Source organism: Rissa tridactyla, chromosome 2 (genome assembly GCF_028500815.1).
Source record: "Rissa tridactyla isolate bRisTri1 chromosome 2, bRisTri1.patW.cur.20221130, whole genome shotgun sequence".
Lineage (NCBI taxonomy): Eukaryota > Metazoa > Chordata > Aves > Charadriiformes > Laridae > Rissa > Rissa tridactyla.
The window spans coordinates 161,461,978-161,488,225 of NC_071467.1; the positions used below are offsets into that span (position 1 = coordinate 161,461,978).

General features: G+C 43.0%; 1 protein-coding gene across 5 annotated transcripts in view; it reads right to left on the reverse strand.

Annotated features, from left to right (window-relative positions):
- LOC128905371 (sodium channel protein type 5 subunit alpha-like) overlaps positions 1-26,248 on the reverse strand; it is a 222,076-nt gene that overhangs the window by 5,052 nt on the left and 190,776 nt on the right. For 4 of the 5 annotated variants that reach the window (XM_054191393.1, XM_054191392.1, XM_054191390.1 and 1 more), the window contains exons 21-26: positions 18,391-18,513; positions 11,976-12,257; positions 5,292-5,345; positions 3,106-3,247; positions 2,270-2,370; positions 1,516-1,786 (exon numbers count right to left, since the gene is read on the reverse strand). In XM_054191393.1, the coding sequence (XP_054047368.1) occupies positions 1,516-1,786; positions 2,270-2,370; positions 3,106-3,247; positions 5,292-5,345; positions 11,976-12,257; positions 18,391-18,513 (973 nt within the window). Of the gene's footprint in view, positions 1-1,515; positions 1,787-2,269; positions 2,375-3,105; positions 3,248-5,291; positions 5,346-11,975; positions 12,258-18,390; positions 18,514-26,248 lie in introns of all 5 variants that reach the window. The other variant, XM_054191391.1, reaches the window with a different exon arrangement.

Consider the following 26,248-nt stretch of genomic DNA (forward strand, 5'->3'; position numbering starts at 1 on the left):
AAGCTTGTCTACTGGGAATGAGAAACCAGGATCAACTGAGACAGGACACAGATATCTCCAGCTTTTGGCCACGACTCACCTGAGAAGTTTACCCTGACTATAGCTGGTCAGAATTTTACTAATATGACAATATTTTTGTCTGTAAAATGTTAGCGAGTCAGCACTGGAATGCTGATGGGCTGGGCCTGTTTTTCCAAGTCACCACCGGAACAGCGCAGGTTCCTACTGGAAATACACTTTGTTGCTTGCTTGCTTATTAATTTTTCCAGTTTCCCTGATGGGCTGGGAGGGAACTAAGGGCTAAGACTAGCAAGGAAATGAGCTTGCATCCCTGCAGCTAAACTCTTCCTGCAGAAACAGAGCAGCTTGCTCCAAATCGTCTAATGCCAACAGTCCCTGGCTGCACTGAGCCGTGCTGAGCTCATGTCTCCCAGCCCAGACTGGAAGAGGGCTCACTGGCATGGCCCACCTCCTCTGACACTGAAATGACCTGGCTGATCATGGGGCAGCAACGTGACAGCTCTGGTTAACCGGCTGCTATGGGCATATCCAGAGCAGCCGGCATCAAGGCTCTGATGACAGCTGCATTGGGTGACCCAAATCTGTGAAATCCAGGTAGTCCGAGGTCCCCAAAGCACAGGCTGCTCTCTGGGCACCAGAGATCTCCTGCATTGGGATCTTGCACGTTCCTCAGTGCACCAGAGAGAGTTTAGAGCAACAGGAGCACCAGTCAATAAGAAGGTGGCTCTGTCTTCCTAACATGACACTTTTTCATTCATCTATTCCCTCCTTCAAAATGGAAACTATATAGGAAGAGCCAAATTTCTGAGTTCCTTCTGCTCACTGGATCAGTTGATCATCTTCCAGTTGCTACTTTATTTCCAACTTGAATGAAAACTCTTTTGGCAGGCTTTCAGATTCACATTTGACCTGCATTTCTGTAGCACCTAACATACGATCTATGGCTGGGGCTGCAGGACAGCAAAAGGCACAAATTAACAATAAAACTGTTTCTCTCCGTTTCATCCCTTTGGTAGATGAGGATTCAGAGCTCCAGAGACAACAGGGCTGAGAACAGCCAGACTCACTGCATCTGCCCAAACCTGCCCTGAAGGGCTATTTCACACTGATGTAATAAAAAGTAAATAGCAAAACAACAGCATTCTGCATGTGCCTTTTTCACATGGCTGTTTTACTTCTCTGTCTTCTGCTGTTACTCAGAACTGGGGTTAAGTGTATGGTGCCAGTTCTGGACCATGTTTTATCACCGGTAACCACCAAATGTACGTTGAAATTAATATTGTGGTGGGATAAACCTCATAATTTCACTTATTACACAAGTTATTGTCAGGCAGTATTATGTTGCATTATTTAAATATTTTAAATAAAATGCTTAGGATCTAAGTCTCTGAGTTGAAAGTCTATTTTATTGCACGAAGCCTTCAACTTTGTCTAATTAAATTTATGTCTGCCTTTTTAACTTTGGAGTTTGGGTGAAAATCCAGATTCACCTACCTACGATAGACAGAATCACGACGACAAAGTCAAATATGTTCCAGCCATTGGTGAAGTAGTAGTGTCGCAGAGCCAGCATTTTGATGATGCACTCCCCAGTGAAGATGGCAACAAAAAGCATGTTGATTTTATGGAGGATGTTCACTTTTTCTTGACTTTGGTCATCTGTTTCCACCATCATGGTAACCATGTTAAGGCAGATGAGAATCATGATGGAGACATCAAAGGCTTGTTTTGAGACGACATCAAAAATAAAACCTTGGTATTTGTTCTGGAGGAAAGGAGAAGATTTAGTTAGGAAATTTGAACACTGTCAAAATGATGACATCATTGTCTCCGGATTGATCAGAAAGTAGAGGAAAATAGACAATGTACTGCTGCTGATTAGAACTTCATAAAGATGATGACGAATGGCTGGATGATAGTGTTTTCAAACCCAATTACTCCTAATGCTTCTTGGAACTACTGAAAAAAGACCTTGGACTGGGGCCATGAATTCATTCAATGTAGGCATGTGGCCACTGCCATGACTGCATATCTAAATTGAACTTTTAGTCAATATTGCAGAACAATGGGAATTTCGTACCACACAGGTCACTGCACTTGCAAATACTGTCCAAAATCAAAACATGTAAATACTAAGTGGTTTTCACCTGGAAGTGATCACCCTTCCTACACCGGGCAGTTGAATTGCATTCATTCTATTAGATAAATATTCGGCTCACGTAATTCAGCTGAATTACGCCATTCTTACCAGTGGCCTTGGGATTGGCTTTTGAGGTTTCTTAGATCCCAGCTTTTTCATTGCATTGTAATACTTTTTCTGTTCTTCTGTCATAAAGATGTCTTGGCCACCTAAGTATAGGGTAAGAACAAAGCTATTACTTTTGATGAAAAGACCTCCATTGCCTCCATCCAAAGTTCAGGGCTGCATCCCCTTCTATTTTCTTATTTCCCTTTTCATGTAGCTTTCATCAAAATATCTAAGGGCTTGATGAGATGCGTGCTGGGAGCTGCTTGTCGCATGGAGGAGAAGGGCAGGAGACACAGAGCAATGCAGACAGGAGCAGTGGCTCCTGAGGAGCAAGACTCAGGTTCTGTCTGCGCTTGAGGTAGGCCCAGGGTGAGAAGGGAAAATGTAAGAACCTCAGCCCTTTGTTTAGAGCCTACAAAGCAGTGAGAAACACAGCTCTCAGGCCAGGCTGCTCCTCCCTGGCCCCGGCTGCACCCTGGTGTGGGGAGGTGATGGGTTGAGGAGAACCGGTTGCACCTCTCCAAAGGACGGTGGTGTTTGTGCACGGGGGACACCGGGGCAGAGCTTGTGTGGGAGATCCCATCTGCGTGGAGCTGCTTCACTGCTTTCTGTGGGGGATATAATCCCCCAGCCTGTATTTTCAGGACACTCACCCTGTGGGGAGATTAGGGGCTGCTACAACTATGCTCGTGTGAAAGTCCTGCAAGACGGTTTCTGCGGCTGTTCCGTCAATGCCAGTCTCAAGCCTATGAGATATATGGCAAAGCCGCTGCCTGTAACTCTCTCCCTTGCCCTGGTCTCTGCAATCACAGGGTGACGTGTAGCATATGCACTACTTATCTTTTTCTTTTGTTGGTTAAAATTGTCAATGATGACACCAATGAAGAGGTTCAGCGTGAAGAAAGACCCGAAGATGATGAAAATCACAAAGTACAGGTACATGTATAAATTACATTCCCATTCAGGCTGCTCCTCACACTGCAAATGGAAAAGGGAAGAGGCGAAAATGACACCGTCTCTGCACATATCACAATATTAATGCAGTTAAAATAGAACTATCCATTGACAATAAAGATTATGAAAGAGGAAAAACAGTGTAACACCCACTAGCAGAGTCAGCGCTCCTCTGTCTCTGTTTGAAGTTTACTGCTGGCATCTGCGATGCCACGGTCATTTCAGCTACATTTCACAACCCTGTCACAGCAATCGCGCTGCTTCAGAAAGTGCAACTTCAGAATAAATCCTATAAAATGTGCTCAGTCGGAACCCAGAAGGGGAAAAGAATCAATTTTCTGATTATCCCTAATCTTATATCAACTAATGGTACTTATAAAAAGCAAAGGTACGATCGCAGTATAATTACATGCTACTGAAAAACACTGTATTGAGACTCAGTATATTTAGAAGCACAATCTTCCTTTTATGAAGAGTAGAAATAAAAAAGATCTCTTGCTGAAGGACTGAGCAATGCAGTCTGATAGCCTCAAATCACAGGTATCAGGTCTGGCAAAACTGCTCAGATTGGCCCCACCAGCTCCAGGTATCTAATCAAGATGCCAGAAGCTCCCATTTCCCTAAACGCTGTATTTTCTCGTGTGCAACCCACGCGTTTCATTCAGCAGCGGGGATTCGCCCACGTATACAAGTAGTACAAGAATAAATGAACACCATGAGTTATGTTATGCAAACGTAGCTCTCTGCCCCTATGGTGCCACCAGGTTTTTCCACCCCTTATTCTTCCATTTAGGGCTCGACTCCCTGTTACTCAATTCAGCCTGTCAAATTCCCAGTACCAGACAGCTACCTCAAAAACTGACAGTAAGTGTAATCTTAGAGTCATAGAATCATAGAATGGTTTGGGTTGGAAGGGACCTTAAAGATCATCAGTTCCAATCCCCCTGCCGTGGGCAGGGACATCTTCCATTAGACCAGGCTGCTCAAAGCCTCATCTTGCTCCTTTAATATTATCAAAAGAGGGAAAGGAGCCAACAGGTCCTTCAATAAAAAATAAACAAACCGCATGTGATGTAGGAAGGAAAATGCCTTTTTTTAAGGAAACCTGAAAGCTGAACAGGATTCAGGTAAGAACTGGGCAGTCACAAGCACCCAGAGCTCCAGCACATCTCAAGCCAGAGCTGGAAGCTGGTTGCAGAGAAGAAACTTGTCCAAAGTGAAGATATAAGGAGGGGTGAGCATGTGAGACCAAGTCATATGAGGAGAGGCTGAGGGAGCTGGGCATGTTTAGCTTGGAGAAGAGGAGGCTGAGGGGAGACCTCATTGCCCTCTACAACTACCTGAAAGGAGGCTGTAGAGAGGTGGGTGTTGGCCTCTTCTCCCAGGTGAATAATGACAGGACCAGAGGAAATGGTCTGAAGTTGCGGCAGGGGAGGTTTAGATTAGATATTAGGAAGAATTACTTTACTGAAAGAGTGGTCAGGCAGGGGAACAGCCTGCCCAGGGAGGTGGCTGAGTCACCATCCCTAGAGGTGTTTAAGAAACGTCTAGATGTGGCACTTCAGGGCATGCTCTAGTGGCAGAGATTGTAGGTTGTTTGGTTGGACTCGATGATCTCAAAGGTCCTTTCCAACCATGAAGATTCTATGATTCTGTGTGGGTTACAGAGGAATATAATTTAAACCCAGCGCTTTTAAAGAGGTTCTATTATCAGAAGTTAGATGCGTGGAAAATATGACAGTGAACAGCGAGAGTGGAAGAAACAGAGAGGACAATTTAGGGCCTTGGTAGACTCAGTTTCACCCTGGAGGTGCCGCTCTGTGCTGGGAGTTTTGCCGTACGAATAGTTAAATCATTTGTGTAGAACTGGGGGCAACATTTGTTTTAATCTCAGGGTCTTGCTTCGGTACCAGCTGCAAAAAATGAAGTTCTGCAACAGTCTCAACCAGACTAAGACAGGGACTGGCAACCTGCATCTATTTTTTTTTTAAATTGTAGTTGTTAAACACTGTCAATACGACAAAAGTCAATGGGAAAGGAAATTATTCATTTCCTTGGTGTGACCTACCTCTCGTGAATCCACTGCTGCATACATAATATCCATCCAACCTTTAAATGTGGCCTGAAAAAAACCCCACAAAATACATAATTAAGTATATACAATGAGCAGATCTTGAAATGATGATATCACCTCTGTGATGAGCTTTTAAAATGCAGCGTTGAGCATGTTCTTCACAGTTAATGAATTGCCTCTCCTTTAAAGCAATATGTATACACAAGTTTATGTTCATTTAGACATTTAAAGTCATTCCAGAATGCTTTTCCCCTGGATTCTCTCATTCATTGTTTTCTGATTTTCTGCAGTAGTAGGGAGAAAACAGAGGTTTTTAAAAGATATTTTAAAAAGGAGAGAAAACAAGGCAATTAAATCTTTGGAAGTTTTGAGCTTAAGAATTTCAAGTAATGAAGAGATACGGCCACACAGCACAACCCAGAGTGCTGTCCTGCGCAAGTCTCGGCCCAGGTGAGATGATCCCACCCATATCGCCTGTTCAGACTGACGAGCAGTGACTACACCGGATCCTGCCCTCTTTTAAAATGGGGTAAATCCAGGCAATGTCAAAGCCCAGGGAGTCGCGTAAATCACAGCTGACTTGAAAGGAGCAAAGGCAATCAGCACCTGCTGCGAGCCTGGCCCTGGAAACTTAATCTGCTTTACTGTTCAGATTTCCATTTATTTATTTATTTATTTATTTATTTATTTATTTATTTAAATCAGGAGTTTTAATTTTTTTTTTTAATTGTTTAAACAAGGAGAGATTCCACAGAAGTCAGCGTCTCTTACTGGAATCTGCAGCGACGAAAGGGCAGTGACAATATTGCGAGGAGAAGAAAGTAGAAGTGGTTTTTTTACCATTCTGTAGCAAAACCATGAGTCTTTGCTCTCAATATATGCCTCTCATTAGACACAGCCTGATGCCAAATGTACCTGGCATTAGGTCTGTCTCTGGCCTACGCCACATTGCCTTTATATTAGTTTATATTCATTCTCTGGGGTTGTTTCTCTTTTGACTTCTGACCCGTTTAGACTTACCTTGGATTTAAAATCAGCGTGAACAGAAAACGAGCCATTTCTATATTTATTCTTTTAGTCAGATTTACACTAGTGTGCACAAAAGACCCACGCCCAATATTTTTTGGCATCCTACTGACACTTAGGTTGAATTTTCTCCTGGTGTGTAGGCATGCAATTCCAGATAACATTAATAGGAATTTGGCCAGTGGTTCCCAGGAGAAACCCAGGTATTTGTGTCAAGCTAGGTAGATCCAGCAGTTTTAGACATGCTCTATTATACACTCTCCATTATTAAATTAAGTCCTGGAGGTAACGCTGCCTTCCCATTTCCCTCTGCAGGCCGCTGAGCCAAAGGAAAATGTTGTACAAGAGGTCAGCCGTATTTCACACGGAAGTTTATATTAAATAATGTTTGAAAGGTTACATTCATTTTTATCTACTGATGGAAAGAGACTAAACTCCCCAAATCAGAGTCCTTTGGAAAATCTATTCCATGGTACTGTGTGTTAAAAAACACTTCAGAAGTGTTTACAGGAATGATCACCAGTTTTATTGAAACAAATAATTATTTGAACCCGTCATGCTGATCCTCCTTAACTGTTCTAACATTTTCCTTTTTTGCTCTTCTCTTTCTAATCTGATGAAAGATTTTCTGGTGTCATTACAGTCACTTGCAGCTTCCAGCTCAAAGTGCCGTTCGGGAATGGTGGACGGGATGAAACAAGAAATCCTTTCCCTGTGGCACAAAACGATATGATCTTAGCCTGTACTTTTCTCCCACTTGGGAGGAAATCTTTTCTCTTGAGTAGCTATTTTACCCCTCCATGTGTACCACAGACACAAGAGACTCTACTGCAAGGCACCGTGGTTTATCGTGACAACAGATGATGAAGTGATCTGACAAAAATATATATTAAGAGAATAAAGTACTGCAATTTTCTGTGTTGCCCAGTTGTCCAGAAGTAAGAGAATTAAAAATCCACAGGGCTTCTGGAAAGCCTTCCCAGACACTTCATCGTCAGAGGGTAAAAGATACTGAGAATGAAAGAAATATAACACTGGGGAAAGAAATTATTTATCTGGAATTAGTAACCACTTACACTCTGGATAAGGAAGTGACAAAATCTTCATGGGAGTGTTTGTGATATTATCCTGCCTGGAAGCTATCCAGAGAAACACCATTTTCTACTGAAACTGTCATGTGATGAGATTATCTACCGATAAACTCATCTTGGGATGGGATTACATTTTGTTATCTGACTGGTGGTTAGAGCTGCAATGCAGTAAATTAGCGGGGAGGAGGATAGGTGGGGTGGCACTAGCTGCCCTCAAACCATCTATTGTATAACCAAATGGCGCCTTAAAATAAAAGAAGCCTTTAAATCTGTGAGGTTGTTGTGGTTTTGTTTGTTTTTTTTGGTTTTTTTTCTAGGAAAGGACTGCAACAGTGCAACAAAAATGGCTGCTTTTGATGGCAGATACACTGGTCTTCGCATTTCCAAAATGCTTCTTTAAGCGTGACTGTTGTCGAGAGAAACTTCTGAAAGCTGAAACAGAGCCACCAACGGTACAGCCAAACTACACATATTTAATTTGGCGACGCTAACTCCACTATCTGCTGGCTTTTCTGTTGAATTTTTCAGCTTGTTCAGTTTCATCGTAGCAGCAATTTTATACCAAACATTTGTTTTTTGTTTATTTTGCTTTAAAATGCTTTGCTGGGGAGGCCAGCCCCCAGGACTGGATCCACCAGAGCACCCCAGAAGTCTGCACCGTGCTGGGCTACGCGGGCTCCAAGGGCACTGCCTCTGCTCCCCTTGAATTTCCACCAGGAATTCCTCATGCAAATCCTACTTAGTCCTGATCTTTGGACAGATTTGGAGAAATCTACCCTGCTGCACGGGGTTGGTTCAGAAGCACAGATATTTTTTTTTGTACATTTTGCATCCCCCGTGAAAGTAAAATCTAGCATTACGGTATACACAAGTGCAAGAGATTTTGTAACTCCGTAACTTTAGACACACGCCGCTGTCTCATGACCGTTTTGTAGCTGATTTACGAGCTCAGTCATGACTTCGAACCTGGCACGAGGAGTCCATTTAACTCTACAGCTCCTGATTGCTCTACCAGTCTAGGAGTGCTTCTGTTATCTTCCCGTTCCTTATCTGGAGTCCCAGAGTGACAAAGAGTTGTAGGACATATTAGATGTAAGCCTTTTCCCGTCTAAGGAGAGCTTTTCCAAGCAGGCCAGATGGTGTGTGACAGACCACTTGTTTTCTTGGTGTTCTGCAATGGATTGCTATGTTGCAAAAAATACGTGGAGGTGATCATAACAAGAAGGGAAAGATTCTGCAAGGGAAATGCAAAACTCCTACTGGAAATTTAAGATATTTCTTTGTTCAGCTCAAATACAGATTTATGCTGTGATCTGCAAAGCAATTCTGGGAATATAGAAGAAGCATTACTGAAGCACTGGGTTGTAGCAATAATTTTTTCCTAATAGATTGGGGTGTTAAGGGTGTTAAATCCCCAGAAGAGTGAATCATCCTTCTTGAAAATTAAAAAGTCGTGATAATAAAGATCTTTTCCTCCCTGTGAATGAGGCATTTCTCTTGCTTGTAGGGTGAGCAGAGACTACCTCCTATTTCAGTAATCTGTTGTGAGGCAGCCCGCTTGTTAGTTGGAGAAGCTTGAAACTTGACTGACCGCTTCACGTGAATGTTTTCTGAGGCTCATTAATTCAAAGTGGCACCTTCAGAACAGCCTGATGGATCCTAAACAAAGTAGGAAAAGAGCAAAGGATATTTGGGGAAAGTTTCATGCGGTTCTCAACTACACTGTCAGAAAGTTTGGCTGTGGACAGTAGTAAGCCTTAAAGTTTCCATAGTAGCAACTTCTCATTTCTTTCAAGGATGCTGTAGAAGTGAAGACAGAACATTAGGCAGACAGATTTGTTTTTCGTATTTCCATTTGGATTTCAGACACATTCAGGCATCCAAAGGTAACTTCAGAGTCACTTAAAGAGTGCGTTGGAGCAGCTGAAAATGTCAACAGTCAAAAGACAAGTCCCACTTAAAAGCTCATATTTTTGGATCCCGGAGGGTTGTAACCAAAATGCTTATCTCATCATTGCGGCGCAGTGTCTCAGCGTGCACAAAGATGCGTGGATGTGTCTGTCTCTTTAGGAGAGCTGAGCTGTTAACTGATCCCCTGCAATTCCTACGGTGCTTTGCTCATGAAATGTGACCCCATATGGAGCGTATTTGGCAAGGAGCACCTGTAACCGACACTCCTCGGCTGCAGTCGGGCAAAGGAGATCCAGATGTTTGGGCCCCTTCTCTGTGGGTGTCATCTTTACACTTTATTGCCTAAGACTGTCGTTAGCGGCAGACATAAGAGCTCCAGGCACAGGATGAAAGTTAAAATCAATCCCCTGATGGCACCTGGCTCCTGCCCTTCGTCCTGGAAGAAGGAGGCAGCACCTGCCATAGAAGCTGAGCAAGGTTTTAGGGCTCCCTCATTTCCTGCCGTAATCACTTTGTCCAGCCTGCACGGACTCTATATTTATGGTACTTCTTTTGTACTTCTGCAACTGGAAAACCTACTTCTCTGCTACCCAATACAGTATGACAGGTTTGAGAGAAACCTGCAGGGTCATCAAGTCCATTTTCAGCTGGAAAACAGCAGTGCTGGACCATCCTTTCATAAATATGCTGAGATCTACCTTATGACCATCTCTGATCCCAGCAGAAGGCAGTCCCACCTGCTGAATGCAGCCAGTATCACCAATGCCTAGTGCTCAGGAACTAATACTGCAGAACAATAGAAAAGACTGTTTCAGCATACTCCTTAGGCAATGCCAATTTATGAAAGGTTGCAGGTTTTCAGAAAGCTGGAGCTTGAGCCTTATAAACGAAATGGTGAAGGAATAACTACTAACCTGACGGAGTTTTTTTCACCAGACAAACTGGGCATCTGTTATACAGTCATGGAGGAGATGAGAAGCTTCAGGTGAGGCATAATATTTCAAACCTGGAAATTTTTGCTCAGCCAGATTGGATGTTTAAATAAAAGGCAAAGAAAGCACTACATAGAACAGAAAATCTAATTAATGACATTCAAAGTGAATTAATCCACCCAGCATGGGTGAGCTGAATATCATAATTACATGCAAAAGATAAAACTTTCGCTCTCAGCAAGTTCAGCTTTATGTCATGGAAAGAACCAGAAGTGGTTGTGTCCATTCTAACCTTTCCACTTTCCAGAGGGTATGAAAGCCAAGACTTGATGGACAGTGGTCAGAAGATCTCAAACTCAAGTGTATGTGTACCAGGGAAAGCTACTTCATGGAGCTATTTCATGCGTCTGTGATAAATAAAAAAAAGATCTGGAAGAAAGCAAATTTGCACCACGGGAAGGAGCAGGGCTGGCAGATCTGATGGGGGACCTGTGGGAGGCTCATGCCCTCTTGGAAGGGCAGGTGGGGGCCTGGGGCCGTACCCTACTGCATCGGAAAGGCTGGATGTCTATATGTGACACCTGAATTGAGCTCCCAGCATGCAAGTTTTTATCCCAGAAGCACGGAATGCCATCAATGGTGCTTCAAGACAGTAACCTCCCCTGTCCAAGGATGTAGCAAGGGACTTGTTTCACTCTGTACTTAAAATGCAACACAACAGACATTCCTGGTGCGTATCCAGCCCTTGTCATCATTAGACTTCAGAGTAAATAAGGAACAACAAAAATAACTATTTTACATGAGGGTGCCATGGAATTGAAACACAACACAATTTGTGTAAAATCACTCAGCAGTCCAGTGGCCAAGCCTGGACAAGAAGATGGAGTCTCCTGTGGCTCTATCCTACAGGTTAGAGTAGGATAGAGGTACCTGTGCTGCATCACAATCTCAGTGCATGCAACCTGTTTATCTGTGTTTTACATTTGCTGCTGAAAAAGCTTGCAAAAGTGGATTACTTCTGTCTTTATAGATCAAATATTGCCATCATTTTTGAACCTCAACAGTCTCTTCTCTGAGATGTTCTTGCCACCTTTCCAGAGAAATCAGGCTGTGTGGAGTTACTGCAATCTGATCACCACCACGTTTCATAGTTAGGTTCAACCAGACTCACTACATTCAGCAGGTGGAAATGAGATGAGGAAGCAGAATGAGAGGCATCAGTGTCCTTTTCGAACATCTCCGTGGAAGGTGAACAGAAGCTTTATGCAATAACTTCAGGTGAGTAACTGAAGGTTCGGTAACTTCATTTTTCCCCGCAGGGTATAGTGAAGTCCCGGGCAGTTCAGGAAGGCCAGTGCGCTCTGTCTGCATGAATAGTCCTTCCTGGACCATGACTTTATGTTTCTGGAGCTGAACTTTGCTCTAGGTTACAATATTGGCAAAATGATCTTTAGTCCACCTCAATAGTCCAATCACCTCCCAGAAGACTACGTTAGTGATGCACCAGAAACTCAAATTAAACCCAGAAGCTGCCATAAATATCTCTAGGCCAAATTAATACACCAAATATGACTCATTTACACTTGAGGAAAGGCACTCCTCTGATGGGTAAGTCTGAAAACCCCAGGAAAGTCTAGAGGTTAACCTGAGCATATAAGCTGATGATTTCAATAGGAACAAGCAACATTTGCCCATTAGTTTCTGGTGGTCACACTTACCACTTGTAGTAGAGCCAGGTACCCAGCACCGACATTATCGAAGTTAACTTTAACTTTTGTCCAGTAAAACGTGCCCGACACGTTATAGAGTATACAGTCACTCATGTTGTTAACAATTTTAGAGTCTAAAGGCATATCTCCTTCAGTCTTATTAATGCACTTCCCAAACTTCCCAGCAAAGAGGTTCACTCCCATGATGCTAAAGATGAGCCAGAAGATGAGGCAGACGAGCAGAACATTCATGATGGAAGGGATGGCTCCCACGAGGGCGTTGACCACCACCTTGGGTGAAACAGGAGAGAAAAACAGAATTAATGTCAGCGCTTACATAGATGCTTCACTAACAAGCTGTTGTGCAACCTTGGTTAACTAGGCTGAACATGGTGACAGGTGGATAACTACTAACACTAGCTAAGAGTCAGACCACCATTAAAGGCTTCACACATGATTTTTTTTTTCCCTTTTATAATTGAAGAGGTCATCCGTTGGCATCAGGAGGATTCTTTTAATTCAGGAGCAATCTGCAAAGTCATCATGACCTCTCAGATCCTGCTGGATAATACACTTCAGTCTCTAAAAATCATACTATTAATTGGAAATGGCTGAGGTACATCACAGGGTCTTCTCAAAATAGACCAAAAAAGATTTCTGAAATCTTTTACTGAACTCAGGCCTCTGTAGTCCTTGGGATGTGAACTCTAGCTGTGACAAATTTTGCATATTTAAATAATAACCAATTGAGGCATAACGTGCTAAACCAACTTCCCCTGTCTGCTCAGTACGCATGATTAAAACAGTGAAACTATTCTAATTTAACAAAAAATGCATTATATTTTTCCATGACATGCTGAAAAGTTCCTGCACACCAAGCCAGGCGGGGCTGCAAACCCCTGTGTAAAACCAGACATTTTCTGAGGGAAGAACAGTATCACAAAATGTAGTTTTCCCCTTCCTATGTCAGCAAGGTTTCTCCATATTCACAGCTTTTGGAGATTCTAGCATTGCACAGTCCAGGCAAAGCTGCCTGATAGCATTGCTGGGGACACCAGCCCCACCATACGAATTTGTCTCCATCTCTGTCTCGTATTTTCGAGATCAAAATCTGGTAGGCAGACACTAAGCTCTTCCTCTTATCCATCTACATTTCTGAAACCGAGACAAGGTAATATTGATCCATAAAAATTAAATTTTATTCAGTTGTGAATCTGATTATGGAAAATGTCAGCCCTTGTTTTCTCTCGTATTAGTGTCCAATTTTCTGACAAGATAGTAATGTAACATTCGTTTCCCCATCATTTTTGCATTTCTGAGGAAGAAAAACACCCGGAAGAGTGAAACGATTTTCATGCATGTATAGCAGCAGCTCCATCTACAATATACAATACAAAATTATGTAGATCTTTCAAAACCCAGATTTATATTTTGCGCATTTATGAATGAAGCTAATTTGCACACAGGAAAAGCTGCTTGACCAAGTTTTTTTAAATTTTTTTTTCTGTATAGGCCCATTCCTCACGACTTTTCAATTTCTTTCTTTTTTTCTTTTTTTTTTTTTTTTTTTTGCTAATTTTATGTCTTAGTTTTGGAAGTTAATCAATTTCTAACCTCATAGTTTTAAGACCAAAATTACTGTGTTCACCAAAATGACGAATAATTTCCAAGTCAAGGGCTTATTTGGTTGTAGCCTTGGCCCTTGTCAAAGCTTTCATTTGCTGCTATGTGGGACAACATTTACGTTCAATTTTAATCCATGCCAGCACAAAAGCACTGCACTCATGTCACATATGCTGCCGAACCCCGCTCCCTCCCGCGAGCCCTGTGACAGGACACAGACGTCCCGGTTTCAGCAGCCCAAGCGATGGCCATGCCCGCGTCCTGCTTTTTCCCTTCTGCTGAATTATGTTCAATGGCTCGTAGATAACAAAACACGACACGAGGCTGGAGCAAATCCTGTAACACCTCTCTGAATGAATTATTAACAGGGGGTTTCATTCTTCCCTCACCGCTTCTGCTCTTACACCAGCCCGATGCCGTCTGGTCTGCTGGAAGCACTCCCGCTTTGCGCTGAGGCAGGTGAGAGGAATTAAAGACCCGAATACATAAAGGCAAGTTATTATCATAAACTCATGTTAAAAGTTCAGCTGCAAACCTTGCCACGGAAAGGGCAGTATTTCTGCTGCATCCAGGAACAGCAATACATATAGCCCTGTATAAGAAAAGGTTTCGTACCTCTGAATTTCCATCAATACCGTTACAGGTGAAACCACCTTCCAGTTGGCTTCTTTAGGGATCTCCTAGAAACTGAGCCACCCTCCCCCCGAAGCCACAGTGGTGCAGATCTACAGCTTGTGGTCCAGCTATAGATTTGGTAGCCCAGCTCTCCTGATCTCACAGGCCACCTTTTCAGATGAAGCTCGTTCAGATTTTAAATCCAGAAATGGACATGCACGGTGGGTTTATCCTCCCTTTGCCACAGCAGAGCCCACCACACCTCCCACAGTAATTTCAGGTCCAGGCTTTAACTCCTACCCAAGCCTGGGCACAGCTCTGGCAAAGATGTCTAATTTACCGTGTCATGATTTCAAATAACAGACAAAAAAATTATTATTAGATAATCTATTCCTGGTGTCCTTTGCCCTCACTGTTAGAAACAGGTGCTGCATTTTCAGGTTGAATTTGCTGAACTTGAGGCACTAGTCATCTGCTGTTAGACACCTTTTCCTATCATCCCAGCCTTCACTGCAGGTGAGCTGCCACTGAACAGTGCTTCGGGTAATTAAAAAAGCAGAGCTTCTTTCTAACTGTCATCATTCCTTCAGATTTGTAATCATGCTGCAGGGACTTTCCCATTTTTAACACTCCATGTCAAGCAGTTTGGTGGAATTCCAGTATTGAAGCAAAGTGCTCTCCCTCTGCTTGTTGGGTTATTTCCCCGTGTACTGAGGGATTGTATTAGTCACCTCGGAGCTGCCCCAAAGCTTGTGTCCTGTTGAACAGTCATCCTGACCCCTAAGTCCTTCTAGGCGCCGTTTTCCAAGAAACGTCCCCCAGAGTGACCTACTTTCCTCCTCCTGAGGTGTACGATGCATGTGGTTTTATTAAAATGCATGTTGTACCATTGATCTGTTTTTCACTGTGATCCAGATCAGTCAGTATAATTCCCTTATCCGTAATATCACTTACTACCCCGCTCACTTTGTGTGTTGTCAGCAAAGATTTTATATTTTCTTCCAGATGCTGTTAAAGTCCGGATTAAGGACAGTTCTTATTCTGGAGGATCCCTCACCCTGAGACACTCATCTCCGAATTTACAGTATCATCACTGCTTACAATTACTTTTCGAGATCCATCACCCATTTAAATTAATTTAAAATATGTTTACTTGGCTTGGTACAAAGCTCGTGTTTTCATCATAATGTCCCACGGTATCAGATTCCTCTCTGAAATCTAAGGATATTATATCAGCGCAGTTACCGTCATCAGCATAATTTGTAATCAAATCAAAGGACCATATCAGTTTTACAAGAACTGTTCCCATGAAATCATGCTAACTAGCATTAATTATGCTATTTCTTTCCTGCGTATATCTTGTAGCAGCCTCACCATGACTTTGCCTGGTATCATTTTCGCATTAAATGGTCTATCATCATCCCACTCATCCTTTCAAAATACTGCCATAACCTCCCTTGTTGGGAAGAAACTTGTAGGGAAGTGGCACCTCTGAAATAATCTCCTGATGGACAATAAAGGAGGGGACATGGGAGACTTTATGATTTGGGACAGGCAAACCTAAATTAATGTACGCTGGGCTCTAATATGGCCTGGGAAGCGGTGGGTGACGCAGGGCGGTGGCCCAGGGATGGCAGCCCAGGGTCTGCAGTGACTGTCATGTAGGATACTGGTCTTACTGCGGTCTTCTGCGGGGACAAAGGGGCAAGACGGCAATGGTTCAGCTTTATTTTGCAGATCTCTTATGGGATGGGAGCTGCTGAGACTTGTGTCAAACGCAGACAGGTCCCAGCCTGTTTGAAGATGGGGAAAAGATTGAAGTCTGGTGGTAAGGGGTCCTCTTGGCCATCCAAGTGCTACTCTGTGCCTTTGCGTCAGGACCAATTTTTTCCCCAGTTTAGGTACAGTGTCAATGAAATAAGTCTCCTACTGCAGTATAAATGAGGGCTTTCTTATTCCTGTTCTAGTCATGCAGAAACCTTCGAGTTATTCAAGAAAAAGACATTATAATAAAGCAAACTATTATTATTTTCTTACTGTCAGTGTTTGCTTCTCAACATCATCATTATTTAATCCATCACCGTGCTGGCAATTTTCCTGTGCATTCTGGAGCATATGAACTCCTAATCATGAAAGGTCTAACTGTCCCTAGTCATGTTAAGTGTGGTTAGACAAACTAAAAATAAAATGATTTGATTTTCCAATAGCACGTATTCTCAATTACACTTTATCATAGCTTTCAAGCTAATTCACTACCTCCGATAGACTGAATATATTTCAGCTGCAGCAATGGTACCGGGAAGAAAAGGGATGTTGAGTCAGGGACCAGGGGAGCCTACAAGTATGAGATTGTTGGGAAGAAAACTTGCTGGGCTGATCTGTCGGTCTACACCACGTAGGATCTCCACCAAGCCAACACCTTGCTATTCTAGAAAGCCTCTTGATAGAGATGTGAAATTTTTCACGTTCTTTCTTTCCTATTTCATTCTCACTTTTCCAATGCTTTGAGCTAGTCTTCCCACTGCTTTTCAGGTTTGAATCCAATTCAGTTAAACTGATGCAAAGTCATGAGTGAACATTCTTATGTCAGCTTAGAATATGTTAAAGAACTTGCAAATCCACCAGTAGAAGCTAAGCCTTCATAAGCCAGATTTAAATTGATCTGAGAGAGCCCATGCACAAATCACACTGGTAGTTAAACTACTGCAGTTTTTGCTGATACCAATGTTTGCTCGATTTACGTGTGTTTAATAAAGACTTGGAGTGAGGTCATCAGATGACATAGGAGCGAGAGCTTTAATTAATGTCAGTAGTGCAACATCACTTTGTGCTAGCTGAGGATCTGCAGATGGCTTTTGTTTTATTTTGGGAATAACCTTTAAAATATTGCCCGTGGTTGCTGAAAAGAGTGTGGTGAACAAAGCGATTCAGGTTTGGGTGCCCAGGCGAACAGAGCCTCTCGAATCTTTTTGGCTTGGTACTAACACAGAGGAGAGAGGTGTGCGACTAGATTTGTCTGATCTTCATCCACAAAAATAATCTGATTTAGATAATCACAAGGTCTGTGGGACAAAGCTGTAGATCCCCAGTTCTGGTCATCCACGGAACGGGCAAAGTATGGGTATGGGGGTTTTCATAAACTGCTCTATCACCATATTTCCTGGATGACCTGGGTCGTCACATCTCCAGCCTTCCATCTGTCTTACTGCAAGGGTATTGCAGTAAGAGCCGTTAATTGCTAGGAGCTCAGTGCATGAACTACACATTTTAGTCACTGATGATTCAGACCAAAATTTTGTCTACGGGAAAGCTTTACCCTGAATATATCTCAGTATGAAAAAGTTGTAGCATTTTCTTTGAGCTCATAGGGACCATCGGGACCATCAGACAATGCAAGTAATTTTGTCACAGATTTGCTTTACCTTACTATGCAATCTGCAAGACTACCAGTAACCTCAGCTCATACAGAACACAGCCGTCATCATCTGCAAGTCATGCATGGTGCAAGGAAGTTAAATAAAGTGCTTATTTAGAAATAATTGATTAGTGTAGCAGGTAGGCTTAACAAATAAACAAGTATGCTGTGTGGATATAGCCACGCCAGCAAACGAATGCAGGAGGCAAAGAGATGGGTGCATAAGATGGAGCAACAAACACAAGCTACATACTTTCAATGTTAATCCTGACATCCCATACTAAAACTGCAATCTGTTCAAAGGCAAGATTTTATACAATCATTCATTTGCTTTCCCTGTCTTCAGCATTTCTAATTTTTCCTTTAATTATTAGTGAAAACGTCCTTAAGAACTTTCCCAGTCAGTCTCATTTTAATGCATGTCAAAAGCAGGGAGTAAACTTTTAACTTGGTTATTCCCCTGATACGCCTTATAATTGAGAGGTAATTGTTAGCCAGATGCTTCCTCGGCCAAAAAGCTGTTTTTTGAAGCGCAATATGACAAGTTAGGCAGCAGGATTAGTTTATCATTAAATCCACCAGAGGATAAAGCTGCAATAATACAATTGCCATCAAGACAAAGGAGGGATTTCTGATTTTGTTGTTTTGATGCAGCATTATCGTTCATTTCCTTTGGCAGACAAAATGAAGACAAAACCACGTGCAACTGTTCCCTGTTACGTGCTTCGTGTCACACAGTTGAGCTTTGATCGATGCTTTATCTATTCTTACCCTCATCCCTTCGAATCGTGACAATGCTCTTAACGGTCGCAGGGCTCGGAGGGTCCTAAGGGATTTAATGGGACCCATCTCGGAGTATCCAAGCGTATTGGCTATGAGGCTTATTAAAGAGACCTGAATGGAGACACAAAGCAAAAATACAATCTATTAGTACGGTCCTGCCATTTTCCTTCTCTTCTGACTTCCCTTCTTGAAAAGAAAGAGCTGGTTAGCTGGAAACTGCTGGAACAGTGGGGGAAAAAAAACCCCACCTTAAATGGAAGACATTAAATTAGACCAACACACAAAAAAGGAGTTTTTTACATCCACACATACACAGAACTCTTACCAACTCACAAAACCTTTGTTCCACTTTAATACAAAATTTGTAGAAATACAGACTTTCAAAGATGTTGGTTTTCTTCTAACTAAGCACACAGAAATCCTCTTGCACAAAGTGGGTGAGAAAAGAGATGACTGTTACAAAACCACCTCTCTCCGACGCCTGGGCTGGAGGTTTCCTGTACACTCCTCAAGGTGTGTGCATCTTCCACTATTGAAAATGTGAGTCACATAAGTGTTCTAATTTAGGGTTTTCTGGATGAAAGCACCTGTAAGATCTAACCATTTCCAGCAGAGATAAAAGATTTAAGCGTTACCATTCAATTACCAATCCTAAACTTACTGATTAGAAACAAGTCTCCTAGATTGCTGATAGACGTGCTCTAAAAGGACGATGTGCATGACTCTCTGATTCTGTGCTTTTTCACTTTTCCTGGTTTCTGCACGGCCTCTAAGGCAGAAAGAAACTTGAGAGGTGCTCAATGTGGAGGTTCATACCTCTCAAAGATGATTTAGTTGAAATAAACTATTTCTAAAACTGGAGAAAGCATGAAGGGGTTCCAATGCTCTTTATGTTCTCAGAGCTTTTGTAGTGCCAGGCCTGGAGTCCGGATGAACTGAATGGCAGTGGAGATTATGGGTCAGATTCAGAAACTTTTGGGGTTTGGATGCTCAAATCCGTGTTCACCGCCTGAATTCTTCCTGAGCAGGGAGTGAGAAACAAACAGCTCTCCAACACCACAGGTATCGTGCCAATTTGCATGTATTTAAAAAGGATCCAAAATCAATCCCCACATATTATAAAATGTTATTTTCTTAGAAGAGAGAGGCCTGTGCATACTGCTCATCACAGTTCCCTTACTCCCATCTTACTTACTATCTGTTTTCACAGCCTCATTTATCGTGGTATTGGATTATCTCACACTTACTAACATGAGTGCACAAAGCTTACCTGGAAGGAGTGTGCTTTATTGCCATTTTAAAGGTAGAAGCAAAGTCTAAAAGTAGGGATTCTTCTACACTATATGAAAAATAGGTGCTTAACGTAAAAGGAAACTCTAGTCTCCCCCATGAAGACAGCCACCCCTGGTGGGAAATCTTCCTATCCATTTTAGGGTAGGTTGACTTTGCCTCTGAACCCCACTGCTGGTTGACCAGCCCAGCGCCACCCACGAGGTCTGTGATAAAGCAGGATAAGAAGACCCTGGTCCCCTAAGTCGCACGCTCATGTCCTTTATGGAGCGACCTTCCTCCTGAATACGCTTTCATTTACGAACAAGCGCTGCCTGCACAGCTAAGCATCTTTGTAAAACTTGCTCAATTTGTTAAATTATTTACCTATTGATGGCTTTATTGTGGCATGTGGGTGACAGCAAGCCTAAAGGCAGGAGGTCTCAGAGACACCAAGCCTGGGCTGGATGTAGCAGGCTGGATATCCGCTGGGATACGACAGCCCAGATTTGGAGATGACGAAGTGGCACAGAGGCTGACTGTCACCCTTTAACATGTCCCTCTTTAACAAGGTGTGACACAAACTCACCTCTTGTGTACAGACCTGCAGGCTGATGCGGAAGGAAGGTCGTGATAAACACTTCTGCATTTTAGTGGTGAGTGTGCTGTGAAAACATCACAATAGACAGGCAGACTGGATTCAAAGTCTGATGTCTTAGGACCCTTAGACACCAAGGAGGTGAAAATCACCAGTGAAGCCTTTGCTTCCATCTCTAAGATCTGAACCCATGAGATGGGCATGCCTAAAAAGTTATTTTGATGCTATAGGTTTGACATATATTCACTAGTAATGCTTCTTTCACCTAAATCTTGCTAGGTCAATGCTCGCAGTTAAAGATGAAAATCTGGGTTTGACTTCAAAACCATCTTAAACTCACCAATGCTTCCAAATTTTCCGTCTTCCCTATTTCCTACCAGCCTTGGTTGCATCCTGTACTCTGAAGTTGCATTAACCTACAGGCCAAAGCCTTCTCCTTTCATTCGCTCTCCCCATTGACTTCATGTTGCCTAAATAAGGAGAAAGGATTTGTCTAATAGCAGTAAACAAGCGCGCAGCACACTTATATACTAAAGCCACTCAACTAAGTCATCTTAAAAGTGTAGTAAAATTGATATTATTGAGATATCATGGTAGGAGTAACACCGTGGCACGTATTTCTGTCTTTGGTGGAAGGTTTGGTGCAGAAAATGGCCTTAACCTCACAAGGCCTTGGAGCTCCCTATCCAGAAAGGCTGGAGGTATGAGAATAACAGCTCGATGACAGCTTGCTCAGCGACAGAAACCAAGACCTCTACACTCATATATTTCAAGGGAAGCTCATTTATCTGTAAAATTAATGTACAGATTTAAAAGAAAATTAATCAAATACAGACCACTCAACACCCTTTTTTGCTGGCTTCACCCACAATGACTGAGAGTCAGGTCTTCTCAAGGTCTTCAAACCGCCTTGGTTTGTGCATCTGCATGCTTCCCCCCTCGTGTCCTTTCACTCCCCTTCCTCTCAAGGCAGTAGATATTCTATTCAGATCCTGCAAGACCAGACTTCGGATCTGAGCGGGTTGCCATTTTCTTTAAAGTGCCGTAAATGTCACCCTGAAACACATCACAGGTGCTGTTGTCCTCCTGACACAGATTTACACAGCATTAGATATCTCTTCAGAGGATTAGGCCGTGAAGCTGAGCGATATTTGGCAATGATCTACAAGGCTGGAGTCAGAACTGAGTTTGAGACAACTTGTTTAAATGCTCGGCTGTTGGTTTTGAAGGTATCCCCGTCAAATTTTATTTATCGGAGAATTACTAACGCGGGGACTTGACCATTTGGACTTGATGAAAAGTGACCCGGAAGGCTATTTTTAGGAAAAAAATCAAGCAGTTTTCAAAATTGGTGCTGACTGCCCCACATAATCACAGTAAAAGGTGAAGTCAGCTGTTTCTGTTACTTTTTTTTTTTCCCTATTACAGGGCTGTGCAGCCCAGAGCTACTCTAAGGTTCTGCTTTGTGCTCTGCTCGGTATCAGAAACTTGCTGGCACCCAGAAAACACCTCCAGGGTCAACATAACCTCCAGATTCACAATATGGCACACATTTCTAATCTTTTCTGTTTGCAAATAGTTTTGTAGGTTTTTCAGTAAAAAAAAAACCCACACCAAAACCTCCTAAGACCAGGCAGCACTGTGACATTGTGGAGTGCAGGTGAATCCTACGGAATCACTATTGCCTGGAACCATTTCCCATAAAATGCACAACCTGCTGTTGGGCTTGAGCTTTCACCTCACCTCCACCTTTCACATGGCATGTGTGCTCGCAGGTAAGCTGCTGAGTCTTTCGTACACCTGTGCACTTCTTCTGACCCAAGAAGCCTTATTATTGTTCTTATTTGCAGATGCTTTGCGTCCAGCATCTTTCTTGGGGGTCTTTTCAGAACCTGATAGATCTTACTAAGAAGCTTTCACACCTTTCTGTCGAAACGTTCCTTCCCTTAACTTAATGAAGTAATAATATCCCCCATGTTAGCTCTAAACTCTTTCTTATCCCCTTGACTTGCTGTTTATTCAGCTCCTCTGAGGTTCTCAGGGTGATGCCCTCACTGGAATTGCTGTCTAGCGTGAGTCCCAGTGTACAGCCTGGCCAGCAATGAGGGTCTTTAAGGTGGGGAGAGTGGTCCTCATAATTCTGTATACGCAATCCTGCCTCCACCGACATTAACGGCAGGTGTCTCGCTGACCATGTGGGCTAGGATTTCAATCATGTGGCGGCTCTTCCCTTTTGCTCTCCTCAGATCATCTCAGCACAGCCCAGCCTCAGCGCTGGCAGCCACTTCCCCAGACTTATTCCACCCTGAAAGAGTGGAAAAGGTGGAAAAGTCAGAAATTACTGCCTGGCTAAATGGTAAAGTTCCCCAGGCAAAGCCACATTGATGTTTCCTACACACCTTGGCTGCTTCTTACCATTGTAGACAGGCAGGGGGTGTTGAGCTCTCTCCGATCTTGACATTTAAGCAAGTTTGTTGCCCCTGTTCCTTGCTTTTTTTTTGCCCAGAGATACTTATATCTATATATCTCTGTATGTCTATACTTATATAACTATATATATAGAGAGATATCTATAAATATATACTATATCTATATGCCTATATCCCTGCATTTCTGTGTTTCTCTAGTCCTACATAATCATACATCCAAGTTTTTCTATATAGATTATACAATGTTTTGTGTGACAGCCTCCTGGAGCTGGGTAAAGGGAGAGATAAACGAACCCCCCAGCCTTCATTTTTGACATTTTCATTGCTATGCTCAAGAACAAAATGAGAGCTTCTAAATCTTGTGAGTGCATTGAGCACTAGAAATACCAGCCATGGGGATTGCCAGGTGTTTTAAAAACCAGCCTCCTGTCACCTATGTGGCTTAGTGGCATCAGCAGCTCGGGTCTAGAGTGCTCCGCTGTATGGCATTCACATGCGTTTCCAGGGCAAAATCAAGAAGAATCGATGAATTTAGACTGCACTAACACAGGCAATGATCTCTGAAAAGAGACTCGCCTCACTGATAACGGCTCAAAGTTATTGCTAGTATGTTCTAACGAGATTAATGTCTGAATTTCTTAATTATTTTAACAATCCACTACTAGATTATATTGGACCAAAAAAGAAAATAAGTCTTGTCTGGGAATCAAGACTTTTTTTTTTCAGTAACTGCCACTTTTTGTGGTTTACTATTTTAATGCATTATTGCCGTCCTAGAGATGAGAAATATGCCTTATGTAGTGTTAGGCTGCCACTGTGCTCAGCGTTGTCTCTACGTACTGGCCGTGGCGTGCCATGTGTCCACCTGTGAGAAGCCAAGCCGGGGGGGAGGAACAAGAGCAAAGTGAGCTCTTTTTAAAACGTTTCAGCTTCTTTCCAAGAGCAGCCTTTGTATGGCGCATTTCTTTAAACTATGAAAAACTTTAAACTCCTTGAAGGATCCCGTAGGGAGCGCGTTGGTGCTCGCAGTAATTCAAGATTCAGACAGCGCTCTTTGACAATTAAAATTGTTCACTGTGAACACAGAGAGATAAAGTTACGCGCTAGGTATATATGTCTTCACTATCATGCAGTGACTTAAGAAATCAGTGTCGTAAACCAGTGTAAACCCCAGTAAAGCTGTCAAAAGAGAATTTTAAAGCTGCAGAAAAACAGTTATAAAGGAGGAAGTGCAATAATGCAGCTTCCTTTCAGCACACACAGGGGAAACGGTCTTTAACCAAAAGATCACAGACTCTTTTTTTCCAAGGAGCTATTGCATCTATAACAGCAGTGAGGTTCCTTCCTATAGACATACATTTTTAGAGCATAGTAGCAGCACACACAGACTCCCTAGCCATGAAATCATGCTGGCGGCAGCAACCCGAAGGGCGAATCCTTTGGGAGCAGTGTTTCACCCGAGGCTGACAGTTTCCTATAGCAAGGAGGTGGGTTTGAGATGGAATGGGGGCCACTCCTCTCTTTTTCGTGTTCCTTCCCACCAGCCTGAAAGCACATCGTTTCAGACAACCAGCGGGCATCCACTGGACCGAGCTGGAAGCAGACCTGAGCAGCACCATTCAAAGGCAGGTGTTACTCAGCATAGAATCCATTTTTGAATTAACCCCACATCACTACTGAGACGAATTCATAGCAGAGCCCAGGGAACAAGGAGTTCTGCCTGGGAAACGGTGAAAATCCTCCTTGGCCGGTCATAAATCCTAAAAACCATGAGAACAACGGGAACCTCCACTAAATATCTGCCTGCTGCAGCACCCGGCTGCTGGCTCGGGGAGAAGAGGAGACTTCCTTCCCGCTTTGGGCAACAGCACGTGTTTTATGCAGCTAGGGATTTCATCGAATTAACCTGCTTCTGCAAATTAGAGGGGAGGCAGTGGGGAAAAATAAAGGACATCCGAAAGGGAACACCACAGCTGAGTTGAAAGCTCTGGCCACTTATTTAAATAAGCAGTTTCTGCTAATGCAGGCCCCCAGTGCTCTCAAAGAGCTTTTTGTGTGCCCCAGGAACACCTGTCTCTCCCTCTCTAATTGTGCTTTTTTAATGAAAAAAGCAGAAGAAAAAGAGCTTGGGTTACTCTGGGTGCCTCTTTTCAATCCAGTCTGGTTTCTCCTGTCCGTTGCTGCCAAGGATAACGGTACCCAGAGAGCAGATCTTCACGGCCCGAGCAGCAGCCCAGCGTCTTGTGTCTTTAAAAGCCAGGGCTGCAGTCTCCAGTCGCTCCCCTTGATTTAAAAAGGAACAAAATTGGGTCCATACCCCAAACGCAAATGGGAAGAACTACAGGGAAAGGGGAAATTTGCAAATAAATTGAAATACACGGAACTTCTTGTTGCCACTCTGAAATACTGTTGGGTGAAAAGGGCTTGTAATAAGGTTGGTATTCTCTTTAGCATCTACCTTTTCTGAGCAGATGTTTTATTATCGCCTTATTTTTTTAAAATATCTCTTTACCCTTTCACTCTGACATTGCATTTTCTGCCGTACAGATGCCTAACTGTACAACTGCATCTGACCATCCAGAAATTGCATGTTATGAATGAAAGGCATAAAGTTAAAGGAAAGTCTTAAAATTTGGACACGAGGGAGAGACTAAGGTGACCTAAAGCAAATTCCCACCCCTGCTACCTGTTTCCTTGAATCACAACCCTCACGTTCAGGTACAGACTGCGAACTCCTTAGCGCTGCTCTGGAGTTAGTCCGTGGCATGGAGATGAAAGCTCGTTTGCAAACGAGTTAATGAACAGCTTCCCTCACTGTCAGCGGAGTTCATTACCACTTGTGGAGTGCTCTCATGTATTATAATATGATGGGCTACACGAGTGGCTAGATTAATTATAAACAAAAATTATCTCCTGGAAAGCCCAATGCTACTTCATATAACTCGTTTTTAAAAAGGCTTTTACATCATGTCTTTTTCCCCGGGACATTTCCTCTCCTTTTTTTTTTTTTTTTCCCCCCCCCATCAAACAGTCAAACTAAGGCTGTGAAACTCTGTTATCATTCCATCTTCTCAGCTTGTTTCCTGTTCCTCGTGTCCACGCTTTTCAAGGCCATGTTTCCTTTTCAGAGGGCAGCCTTGTTGCAAACAGCATGTGCCCCTCCTGTTGGCTTAAACGCTTTTAAATAAATCATTCCTGCATCCTAATTGCTTCCTGGCGGTTTCCAACAGAACCTCTTTACGTCTTGCTGTTCTCTTAATCTGTCACCTCCTTTACACCTGCTCAGGCTTTTCTAACAACTCCAGTCAATTCCCAAGGCAGATGGCTGCGAATCAAGAATTAAACCTCGGCTAATTTCTGAGGGCGAGTCGAACGACCTGCCGCTGCGAGCTTACACCCAGCGAGACGGCGAACTGACTTATTGATTTGCAGTTTCCCGCCCCCCCTCCTTTCCAAATGGATTTTTCAGCCTGTCTCAATTCACTTCTTCACTGCAAACAGACACCCTTTGCCAAACCTGCGGCCCCCGTTTATCATCAGCGCTGGGTAG